At 35.9% G+C, this 12872-nt stretch overlaps 1 protein-coding gene across 1 annotated transcript in view; it reads left to right on the top strand.

The window, feature by feature from the left end:
* Kcnh8 (potassium voltage-gated channel subfamily H member 8) overlaps positions 1-12872 on the top strand; it is a 356910-nt gene that overhangs the window by 130589 nt on the left and 213449 nt on the right. Inside the window, exon 3 of the mRNA XM_063256994.1 lies at positions 1048-1179. Coding sequence (XP_063113064.1) covers positions 1048-1179 — 132 coding nt within the window. The remainder of the gene's footprint in view (positions 1-1047; positions 1180-12872) is intronic.

The following is a 12872-nucleotide window of genomic DNA, read 5'->3' on the forward strand; positions in this document are numbered from 1 at the left end:
TTATGTATTTTTAAATGCATACTTTAAAGTAGATAACAACATTTAAGAATATAAGCCTTAAGCAAGACCCTTTGGTTACTATAGATTTGAATTTAAGTCTTAATTTTTTTCTCGTGGTTATTTTGCTCACAAAGTGCAATTGTTTGTGATTATTTTGCAAATATATTCTTGAATTGTAATATATTGAAAAATACATGTTTTCAAAGAATGAATCTATCTGATGTAAATAGCAAGAAGTACATGAAACAAAATTTAACCAGCAAAATTTTACCAGCATTCCAGAAATTCCTGTGTTTTTCTGTCACGATCCTCAATAGTCATCCCTAAACTTACTTTTAACATCACAGATTAGTTTGTCATATTTTTGTACTTAATGTAAGTGAATTTATATTTCATTCTACTCAATTGAGTTTAGCTGTTTTTGCTCAAAATGATATTTGTGGTATTTATCCTCTTAATCGTGAATAATCATAAGTCACCCATTCACAGTGATGTATACTGCTGTATAAAACCTCACAGTGCCAAACAGTTGTTAAAGTACATGTATTAATTTGAAACCAACCCAAGATATATAGAGTTTAAAAGACTTCTCTCAAACTTGGTATTTTCTGTCTTTTTATTTTGGCCACTCTAGTGAGTGATCATTGATTTTTTTAAACTGACTTAATAAACCTAGAACAGACTCATACCAAATGAAGTCCCTACAAACCACTGTGTGCTGGGATGAAATGTGGCAAGCTCTCTTCAAGTGGATGCTTTTACCATCAAGCTCAAATAAGAAATATTATTTGCATGATGTCTGCAGAAACGTATTACCACAGAAAGACATGTCCGTTCAAAATAGTGCATATCATCAAGAAAGCATTTTACTCAAGAATGAAGAGGTGCACATGGGCTTGATATTTATGGAATCTGAAAACTGATGTTTTTAAGATGAGGGAAGAGGGGAGCTGAAGAAAACAGTAGGGACTTTATTTTTATTGTTGGTTAGACTTTTTGAGAACCAACAGAAAGCAGTGATGCTTTGTCTTTTTGTTATCATTGCAGGGTCCCCATTTTGGTGTCTCCTGGATATCGTCCCTATAAAGAATGAGAAAGGAGATGTGGTACTTTTTCTGGCCTCATTCAAAGATATAACAGATACAAAAGTGAAGATTACTCCAGAAGATAGAAAAGAAGGTTTGTACTGTTTTCAGAAAACACTGACAGATGGAGTAACATTTTGAAATGGTTTATTCAACAACTTGGGAAGGAAAAAATTGCCTTTTTAATAACACCAACTGATAAATATTCATACCAGTTAGCAGTCAGTATTTTGCGTGTGATCCGAAATCACAGAGACTCACATTCATTTATATTCCTGCCTTTGCTATAGACTCATTTGACAGAAACCAAAAGTTCATATTCCTACATAATTGTAATGAGAATGAGAAAACAATTTTGCAGTGTAAAAACTTACACTGCCTCATTTTATTAGGTATAAATGAGTTGATAAGTGGAACCAAGGTGATTGGATTTAAATACATCTCTAGGTTTCCTCTTTGGAACTATACCTCATATCATATAAGTGCAAAATTTTATTTTATGTTCGACATTAGGAACTTTAGAGTTGTTAGAATGGTGTATTGCAAACAAATGTGTATCCTATACCTTATTGCATATGACAGTGATAATAGTTTAAGACACAAACAAGCTTTGAAAATCTTTTAAAATAATTCATTCTATGAATTTATGTTGTTCATTTTCAATGTTTTTTATGGTTTATGAAACAGTTGCCTGCATTTCACATAGGTCAACAAAAATCAATCTTGACAAAAGGTGATTTTATTTGTTTTTATAATTAGATGTTCTAATAACCAGAGAAATAGTGATTTTTGTTGTATCAATTTTCTATGTAATAAGTTCCTTACTAGAATCAACAATTTATATGTTCAACAGTGTAGCCTTTTAGGAATGGATCCCTCTCTTTTAAAAAATATGTGTGAGTATTTTAAATATATTGTGTCTCTTGAAAGGTAAGCATAAATGAAAAATTATCACAGTTTGGATGCCCTTTGTACATATATAGCTTTTTCTATGCATTTCCATCCAGCTGTAACATACTCTAGATACGTAATGAAAAAGCAAACTTTACACTAAAGTTACTTGGATATTAGAGCGAGAGTTCATAACTGTTCCAATGTGAATTCCACAGAGATAAATGGGAAATTGGTATATGTAATATTTATTACTTTTTGTTTTTATCATTTTCTTTGGAACATAGGAAAACAAAAGGTAGGTATTCTTTCAGTAAAATTACTCATTTTGAATACAAGGGCCATATCTAATGGTTTTTCAAAATATTGACACATATTCTTAATCCCAGCACTCTGGGTGGCTGAAACATGTAAGTTCAAACCTAGCCTGGACAAATTAGCAACTTAGTAACATCCTGTTTCAAAATAAAAATAAAAATAAATAAATTAATGGTGAAATTGGCTAGGTCTGTAGTTCAGTGCAAACTTTAGTACCACTCATGCACACATACAGATGCACACACACACACACACACACACACACACACACACACACACAAAATTTAATCATCTTGTCTTGTTCTTTATGTCTGTTGCTGCAGACAAATCATTTTGGCTGACTGTGAGGGCTGAGGAGGAAGTGAGCCTATTGATTCAAGGGCTAGGATAACAGCATGATTGCACTCCTTTTGTAACCACTCAGATTCTAAATCAACTGAGAGAGGAAAAAGAGTAGCCGATGGGGGCCAAAGTGTCACCTTTATTTCAAATAAAATCAACAAAATAAAATGTGGTATATCTTCAGAATCACCTGAGTCTCCCCTTGGTGAGCTTCACTTTTAGGCAAAGTTGTGCTCCACCCAAAAGTTGGACTGGAACAGAGATGCAGATTTCAGGGATAGCTCAATCCTGGGGGGAACAGAGCTACACGCCAAAGACAGAAAGAAAAAGGGGCTACCTGCTACATGTTTGTGTCTCCTTCCAAACTCACTTAGGTAAATGCTTCCTCTTTCTCTAGGGTGAATGGGAAAGCACAAAGGGACCTCGTTACCCCAGCACAGCTTTCTGAACATGCAAGATTGTGACAGCCATTTGGGAGTGAAGGGCACATATTTTAACACTATGCAACCAATGATAATGTAATAATTCCAAATTGCATCTTAAAATGAGTTTCATATTTACATTGAAATAAATACAAAAATTGTGTTTAATAATAGTTTCACCTTTGTTGAAGAAATGTATATATCATAAAGGTAATCTGTAAATTTTAATAAATAAAAAACACTTCTAATATTAATTATATTTTGTAAAATAATTAAAAATTTGGAAATATCTGTTAATAAATCTTAAACTTTTTAGTTTGGATGACTTTATTCCTCAAAGGATTATTATTTCATGGGAAATTAAGTGCAACTTCTGAAGGATATCAAACACTCATGAAAAACTTTTTTTCTATTGCTACTTTTTATTTGTCCCACAAAATCATGGAAAATTTTTACAGAGGCAGACAAACAAGTCAGCTTGGTTATAAAATGATCACTGTTTAGACATATATTTATTTGTTCCTCTTTTTACGTCTATTTCAGGAGAAAATGTTAAAATTCACCAACTAATAGCATATCTCTCAGGAAAGACACACTTTTTAGCATGGTGTTTTTAGAAATTCAGGATAAGCATTTGAAAATTGTTAAAATATCGCTGTATAAGTGGAGTAGTATAAAATCCCAGCACTAGTCCATGTGGCTGGAAGTCACAAAAAGCAACAAGAGCAAAAATGGGAGGAGCACACAGAGAAGACTGTTTCTATCCCTTATATTGGATGTAGGTTACCACCTAGAGTGAATATAGCATGCGCACATAATTCTAGCATTAGACTATGAATCAATCACAAACTGTACAAGCCCACCCCCATGACTGCATGTGGCTTTGGGGGGACATCCAGACACAACCTATAACCTTCTGTCCCTGGCCCCACAAAGATTTATGTACATTCTTTATGCAAAAGGCATTTAGTCCATCTCTAAGAGTTGCCAAAATTCTAACAGTTTCAGCATTGCTAAAAAGTACTAGTCCCAATCTCCTCCCAGATAAAAGGTAAACTCTTTAACTGCAACCCTTTTTTGAGTAAAAACAAAGTTAAACACTTTCAACATTCAGTGACACAAGATAAACATTTTATTCCAAAAGTCACAAACAGGAGGATACAAAGGATTAGGACAAAAGCAAGTCCCAAAATCCAGCAGGGCAAGCATTAAGTCCTGTTCAACATCCAACATCTGAAACAGTCTGGTTGTGAGTGCCAAAGATCTTGAGTGACTTCACCCCCTTGGCACTTCTGGTGGTTATAGCTCCCACATCTCTTTTGGGCCCACTTTTCTCCCTTCTTATATATTTCTTTAGGCAATGTGCATTCCTGGGTTTTTGAAACTTCTGGGGTCTCTAGCGCACCTTTGGCTTCACCTTCATATCTTCACACACTGCCCTCACAGAGGCACACTGTCAGGGCTCCTGGGCCTTCTGAAATCTGGGAAGAAGCCTTTTAACCTCAGAACTCTTACATTATGCATGGGCCTAAACCGAGTGCCATGTGGATGATGCCAAGGTCTGAGGCCAGCTGGAGCAGTAGCCACAGTACCTGTAAAGACTGAGTGCCTGAACTGCTGTGCATTCTGAGTCTAAATATGAGGAACAAATTCTCTGTGCTGTCTCTATTCTGGAACCTGGTGCTCTGCAGCTTTCATCTCAAAGCAAAGTTTCACTTTTTCAATGTTAAAGCTGCAAAGGTTCAAGACTTGCTGCTTTTTCTAATGCCTTCAGGCCATCTTTTCTGTTTTCCTCTTCCTTCTGAGAAATCAAGATTTTCTCAGGTTTATTTCTGCAGTCCATAGCTTTATTCGAGCTTCCTTCTGTCCAAACTCACAACATTTTAAATCATCCTGCTGGACCCTTTGCTCTTGACTTGCAACATAAATTTGACTGAAAGCCCCCAACACTAGCCATACCATCATCTCAATGTTCAACTGCCTTGAAATTTCTTCTTCCCGATTAATTAGTCTGCCACCTTAATCTTAGTCTCAGACAAAGTCTCTGGACATGAGAAAAATGCTGACAAACTTTTTGCCAACCTATAACATCCATCATCTGGAGTCCAACAATCAAAGAAGTTCTTCTTCCCAGCAGAACCTCCTGAGCCTGAACAGCTTAAGGCATTTCAGCTCTACCTTTTCAGGCAATGTCTCAAAACCTTTCCAAACTTCCCGCAAGCCATTCTCTCCAAGGGAACCACACATGGCCGGGAATAGTCACAGCAATAACCTCACTTCTCTAGCACCAAATTTTGTTTTGCTTACTTTTCTCCCATTACTGGGATAAAACACCCTGCACTCAAAATTAAGGAAGGAAAGGTTTTCTTAGCTCACAGTCTGTGAAGATTTCAGTTCATAATCTACTGGATCCAAGGCAGGGTAGAATGGTAAAGGAGCAACGGCTCATGGCAGCAGAATACAGCAAAAGCAACAAGAGAAAAACGAGGGAAACATAACAGATGACAATTTCTGTTCCTTATATTGTATGTAGGCCGCACACTCTAGAGAGGTTGTAGTGCTCACATCCATAATCCCAGAATTAGACCATGAATCAATCACAGACTCTAGATGCTCACCCTCATGACCCCATGAAACTTTGAGTGGACATCCAGACACAAACCATAACTGCAGGACTCTATCTCAAAACAGAAAAATACATTATTTGACATATTTTATGTTCATCCCCCAAAACCCTGCCACATCACTAACTTCTATGTCCACATCTAACATTACTTATTGAGTGAATTTAATGAGGCTCTGAGGCCCTGTGTACATCTTTCCCTGTTGGTAAGATATATTTTAATATAAATTTAATTCTATATGCAATCACTTTGGCAACAGAGGTATTTTTTCTTGCTGCTTAAAGTTTTGCTTGACAGTTAAATGTCTTTTAAAAGGAGAGAGAGAAAAAAGAGAAATAGGAAAGCTTCCCAAATAAGTAGCTGGGCAGGCAAATTTTTTCTGGTCACAAAAATTGAGGGTCCAAAAATTGAGAAAAAATAGCAAAATCTTTACCAGGTTTGCTTAGTAAGCACTTGTGAACTAAGGAATTGCAAGGAGGCTTTAATTTTTAATTAATTAAAATTTAATTAAGTATAATTAGACTTAATTTTTAAAGTTACATTTAAAATTTAAAATAATTATAATTGAATTCATAGTACATTGGGTAAATCAGCAGATATTTACTGAACACCTACCCTGCCTTCAGTATTGAATTAGCGTATAGAGAAGGCAAAGTGGAGCTTGTACCGTTTAGGTCCTCTAAATCTCAACTGAATTCCTAGTTCTACCACACACTGTCTGTTGAAATTTAGACAAGACCTTACCTTTTCAGAAATTGAGTTTCTTGATTTGTTGCTGCATTTTGTGTGTTTTTACAAGAAAAGCTGGTGTTTGTTGAGTTGATGTTTAATGGTGCATCTGTTAGTTTACTTGTTTCTTGTAAACTTGTGAAAGAAGTATTGTTCTATATCCATGGACTTAGATAACTTGACAAAATTGACAGCTAAAATCTTAAAACTAAGATTTATACTCATGTATTCAGACTCCAGGGTCTACATTCCCTGTCTCCCCTGTCCTTCATTCCTTAGCCCTAAAACGCTATGGTCATAGAGAAGGTGAATTCAGGAATTGCACTTTGTGTGTTCAGTGGTAGTAGAATGGCAGAAATGATAAACTTCCCTGATGGGGAGCCAGGTAGCATGAGGCAAACGTGCACTGGAGCAGGGTCAAGAACTTCCCATGGAAAACACTGCAGCAAATCTTGGAGTTCCACTAAAGAGAAGGGGAGCTCATTCCAAATGATAAAGTAGTTGACCTTTGTTCAAGAGAATATAAAAATCAGGGAGTTCACGTTCAGCCACAGACAGGCAGGGTTTAAATCCTACAGACTTTTTATACCCTTCTGAGGAGTCTAGGAGATGTGAAGGTATATATCGTAGTTAAAACGCACCAATCTTGAGAGTGGATCTGATCGAAACATATGATAAATTCTCAGGCTTGTGTCTAAGGGCTGCTGAGAACTGACTGTGTTTACTATACCCCAAATTCAGATGTTTAAACTCTAAACTCCCATAATTCAGAATGTGGCATTTTGAAGACAGTGACTTCATTCAATCCAGTCAAACTGATGTCCTTTTTTTTTTTTTTTATTTAAGGAGAAAAGAAAAGAAAGAAAAAAAAACAGTGAAGGGGTACAAGTTATACAGATTTACAGAATAAAAAATGCGCAGTAGGAAATCACTAGTTGGCAATTAGGACATGCAGAGTGATACCAGGGGTGTACTTCAGAGAGGGACAGCTCCCTATGTGACCTAGTCATCCATCTGCTAACCAAGCAGACAGTCCTCAGAATTTAATCATGGGAAGACCCGGATTTTGGTCTCCCAGGCTCCAAAACTGTGAGAAAATGAATTGCTCTCATTTAGATCACCCAGTTTGTGCCATTTTGTTGTATAATTTGTGGTTAATATGATTTTTTTCCTGGTGGAGGAAAGAAGAGAAAGCAGCTTTAGAAGGAATTCACTACTGAATGTGCCTTTTGAACTGTCTGTGTGCGTTGTAGACTTTTGAGACATGTGGATCAGGGGAACATGGGAGAGTTATGGCTTGAAAGTACACAAAAGATACTTGTGTTTATGTATGTTGATAAGGATGTCCTGATAGTCATGGAGGAACGTCAAAAGGAGGGAGAGAGAACGTGAACCAGGGATAGGACTCTAGAACAAACTGATACTTGGGGGACCAGGAGGAGGTAATAAGTGGGGAAGATAAACAACAGTGAAAAATTAAACACAGCCAAATGTGATACAGAGGTCAGATAAGCACACATCTGCCTGTTGAATTTGGAAACTGAAAGACTGCTAGATTGCAGTTTCAAGACAGTAGTGTGCATGAAAACTAGAGTGCTTCTGTAGTAAACAGTTACTGAGTCTCTGACATTTGGGATGGGACATCACTTTGTTAAAAATAAAGAGATAACTGTAGCCTTTGCCATGTGCTTTTAGCTCATGTTAAGCAGGCTTTAAATTCAAATTATGTAAGAGTTGACTGATAAACCCCCAATAATACATTTTTTAGTTACAATTTCACCTCTTGTTTACAGCCATGCTTCCCCAAAACACCTTAACTTATGGCAAGCATCCCTCCTTAGACATCTCTGCTTATTTTTTCTCACTCATCTTGTACTGAGGTATCATATAGTGTGACCTTGTCTTTACCAAATCAGGACAGAGCTTGAAGTTAGCATACTGTGTTGTCTTTGCATTTCCTGAAGCACCTCTCATATAGTAGATACCATGTAAGTAATTATTTAACAAACTTTATTAGAGAACCTTCACCCACGTAGCTCTGTTTAACTTTCTTTAGGACTATTTCTCCCCTGTACCCAGCTCAACTTTCCAAATATCTTTCACAGCAATTCATTCATTATGCTAATATGGTTTTCCATTTAAACCAATTCAGAATAATTCATTGTGTCTCGTTTTACCAGGCACAGGGTCCAATGCAGCTATTTTTGTGTATTTCTTATAGAGTGTTCCAGATTTGCTCTGAAATGATAGTTGACACTGGGTTATTCAGTATGTAGCAAGAATATCATCAGTCATCGTAGACTAAGAGACACTCATTTACAATTTCGAAAAAGTGGGTACTCCAAGTTTGCCTTGAGAACTTAGAAAGTGATCTATGGGGCTTCTCATATTATTTTCAGCAGTAATAGAAATCAGAATTAAATTAAAATGGCATTACTTGATAGTCTAACTTTTGACAAGCAGCAGGTTGTGATGTTAAGTGCACTAAAAATGTTTTGTTTTGCTTTGGCTGTGACTAGTTGTCTTTAGAAGTAATGATAATGAATAGCTTTACTAAATAATTAGATATGCATTAAATTTAGCCTTAAGAACCAGAAAACCCTGCTAACACATGCTTGAACAGCCAGGGCTTATTTTTCTCTTAGTTTAAAAAGTCTTGATGAGTAACCCATGGTTGGAATACTGACTTTACAGTGGACATGAGGGTTTTTTGACGTTTCTGTTCTGATGTTTTTAATTTGCCGTTTTTATCATCAAACTTGTCACTGCATGAATATGAGCACCCTGTTACACCGTTAAAAATGTTTCTGCAGTTTAGACAGTAAGAAAATTGAAAAATGAATGCAAGAATTTCTCCCTGAAAGGCTTTGGTTTTGTTTGTTGGAATTTTTTTCTCTTTGCTTCCCTTCTTGCCAGGCTTTTTTTGTCAATATGTCATGAGTGTAACTCTGTTACATGGCCATGGTGATCTTCAGCTGCAAGACAGTCTAGGAAATCAAAGCACTTTGGTTTGGTTTATATGCTTTTATGTTTTAAGTGGGCAAAAGGGAAAACATTTGCAAATGATAGTGAGTCAGCCAGTGCAGACTATCTATCATAGTATCATGTATTTACTGTTTTTTATGTGCCAGACTGATTACCTAAGCTTCCTATAATGTAAGAGAGTAACTGAGAGAGAAGGAAAAAAAAAAAACTACTCCGATCCACTATGCTGCCAAGAGACAGCAAAAGAATCAAAGCCCAGGACAGTCTGGTCTCAGAATTCATATATTTTCACCATGCCTTCTACTAGAGCTTCCTATGAAACAAATGAGGAAAAACTGGAAATGAGATGGAGAGAAACCTGAGAATTTCTCAGTTCTTTGCTGACCAAAATCACTGCACATTATTATCATTAAAACACTCGTTGATACCCTAATTCATTTCACCATTCTCATTTCTTGTTTAAAGTCCATAATATTCAAAGTGTGGCATGAAAGCCTGATATATCACCATCTGGGAGTTCATTTCAGATGCAGACTTTCAGGTTCCACAAATCCACAAATTTGAATTTCCAAAGACCGTCATTTGACTTACAGGCACATTTAAGTTTGAGAACCCTTGTACCTACCACACACTCCTTCAAACCCTTCCATGACAATCTAAACTATAGTAACTCACATTTGGCCACACTGTCTTGTGACGCTGTTCATTTTCATAGCACTTATGCCTTGTGAAACAGCTGTTTCAACAGCTGGCTTCTCTTACTATTTGTTCTCTGCTTAATTGAAATTGAAATTTCACTGGGGAACAGGATTTGCCTCTTTTGTTGGAGATCCTTCTCCACTATTTACAGAGTAAGTGACACATACTAAGTGTTCAGTAATTATTGGGATAGAGGGGAGGATAAATACATGACTGCAGAAATGTTGTCCAACATAGAAAACCTGGTTATTCAGAGATAAGTAACAGCGTATCATTCTTGCTATTTCAAAAATAATCAGATGAGAATTATGAAAACTTCATGTCTCAGGTGCACGACCTGATGGGTACACTATATGGCTGTGTTCTGCTTGGTTTGCCATGTATTTGTCTAAGCCTGTTTCTTTTCAAAATGTATTCATATTGAAGGCACCGAATGCCCTTTCATTTCAAATAGAATCTCTGTGGTTGGTTAATTTTTTTGTTCTTGTTGACTTTTCTGTTTGTCTGTTTGTTCTTTCAATTTCTGAGAATCTCTATTGGGTCCCATTTTAAAACATAATTTAAGTCACTTGGTAAAAAATATAATGATATTCTCCAAAAAGGCAGATATTAAGTCAGTGGTCAGATGATAATTAAATATAAGATGACTTTTATGCACTTTGAATATTTCAATTTTCAATGTAGAAAATTATAATAATAATAATATTTCTTTTACTTGCTGAAACATTCTGCCTCATTTTGTGAAAGAGAAGAAATACATGCAAATGTCCTAATAAAGAGGAATTACCTGGTAAAGAAACTATTGAAAAACTGGTGTTTATCTTAGGAGATAATTCGTGCCTCTAAGATATCTATACTAATTCTTTATTAGTCATCAGATATCTGATAAATTTGGAACAGAAAAGTCCATATTGAGCCTTAAACTAATATATAAGGCCTGAAGCATAAAATATATGATACACTATGTTGACTTATTTCAATTTAAAGAAAAAATTAAAATGCCCTGCTATCAGTCAACCCTGGTCTGTTGAATTAGTTCTGTTGTTTTTGTGCTCCTTGAACAAAATCTTTATCAAGTTCTACCCCTTTTATCTAATTTTTTCATGAAACATATTTCTAATTTTATCATTTTAAGAATAGAAAACAGCTTCAATGTGTTTCTGGGTGAATTTGACTTTTTAAAAACTTTACAATTGAATAATCAATTTGTTGAACACTAGATGAATATTGCATAAATAAAATACTTAAGTTCAATCAGGCTGGTGGTACAAACCTCTGTTCCCAGCACTCCAAAAAGCTGAAGAAGGATCATAAATTTCAACTCAGTCCAGAGAACTTAGTGACTCAGTGAGCTTGGCCTCAAAGCAAAAAATTAAAAATGAGCTGGACACAGCTCAGTGTAAGGGTGCTGGATTCAATCCTCAGAACAGAAAAAAGATATAAATTCATGCTGGTAGTAAAAAAAAAAAAAAAGCCATATAATATGATTCCTTGTACAAGTACAGATTCTTGGTACTATTTACAAACCCAGCAGAATTCAGATAAACATTGGCGTTAAGCAACATTCTCAATTCTTGGGACCACAGTAGGCATTTAACTGTCAAGAATGGTATGACAGCAGTACTACATACAACAATAGGCTGAAAATTTTATCAGAAAGGTCAGTAGTTGCTTGTATCTCTGGCCTCCCAGCATTTGGCAATTTGTAAAATCATTTGTAGAGAAACATTCTTAAACTGGCAGGAAGTTCATGTCTTAGCGAATGGGTAGGTATTTCTCCTTTGCTTGCCTTTTTATATGGAGTTAGTCTGGCAAGGAATTTGTCAGGGTGGAAAACAAGTGAATAGCATGATAGCAGGATAGACACTAGCCCGCTGGAACAGTGCTGGGTAGCACTAAGTGACCTAAACAGGGAATGCTCAGTCCTCAATCTGAGGGTTTGGATTTTGTTTGTGTTCCTACCTTCAGTAAGAATGAAGTGTACAACCTAACTAGCTTGTTTCTACAGGGTGGAAAATGTACAGAGGTGCCACTGACCATCCTGCTTTATCTTTACAATGAGCTTTCAGAGGTTCATTTTGCACATAATTGTGAGGACCAATTTGACTCCGACAACATAGAACTTTTATGATTAAATAAATATTCATGTAATTGCTTCAGTCCCTGAACAGTATTTGGTAGCTCAATTTTGCTTTCAGTTCCTAAGGGAAAAAACCATGTAAATAATTAGGAGACGTCTCACCAATTTCAAGAGTGAAAATTTTCTTCAGGTATTAACGTTTCATAGCAGGCATTCACAGTGAGAGTGTTTATGCAAATTGGAGGTGAGCCAACCATATGTTAAGTAGAAAGCTAGAAGTGACTGGTTATAATAATAAAGGACTTTGGAATTTATAAATGATGCTTATGGGCAACTTGGTTTGTGCTTTTTTTTTTAGTGCTCTTGTTTTATTCCTTCTAGACTAAGAGCTCTGGGAAGGCAGAGGCATCTGAGTCACTTTTGATCCCAGAATTTGAACTAGGGTCATACACCATTAACTGGATAGAATCAAGAGATGCAGAGTCTTGTAGCTAGGAAGTGATTTGGAATAACTTTCTAAAACCTTGAAGTAAAAAAAACATTGAGATAATCCCAACAATAGCCCAAAATTTTGAGGATGGGTAAGCATTTTTTAAAATTTTAGCTATTATAAACTGGAGTATAAAATATAGTATCAAAACAGGCAAAAAGTGGAAGTGTTGAGAAGAACGGGAGCAACTTTTATTAATAAATGAAG

Source organism: Cavia porcellus, unplaced genomic scaffold (assembly GCF_034190915.1).
Source record: "Cavia porcellus strain 051 isolate PalLab524CR breed Dunkin Hartley unplaced genomic scaffold, mCavPor4.1 scaffold_10, whole genome shotgun sequence".
Taxonomy (NCBI): domain Eukaryota; kingdom Metazoa; phylum Chordata; class Mammalia; order Rodentia; family Caviidae; genus Cavia; species Cavia porcellus.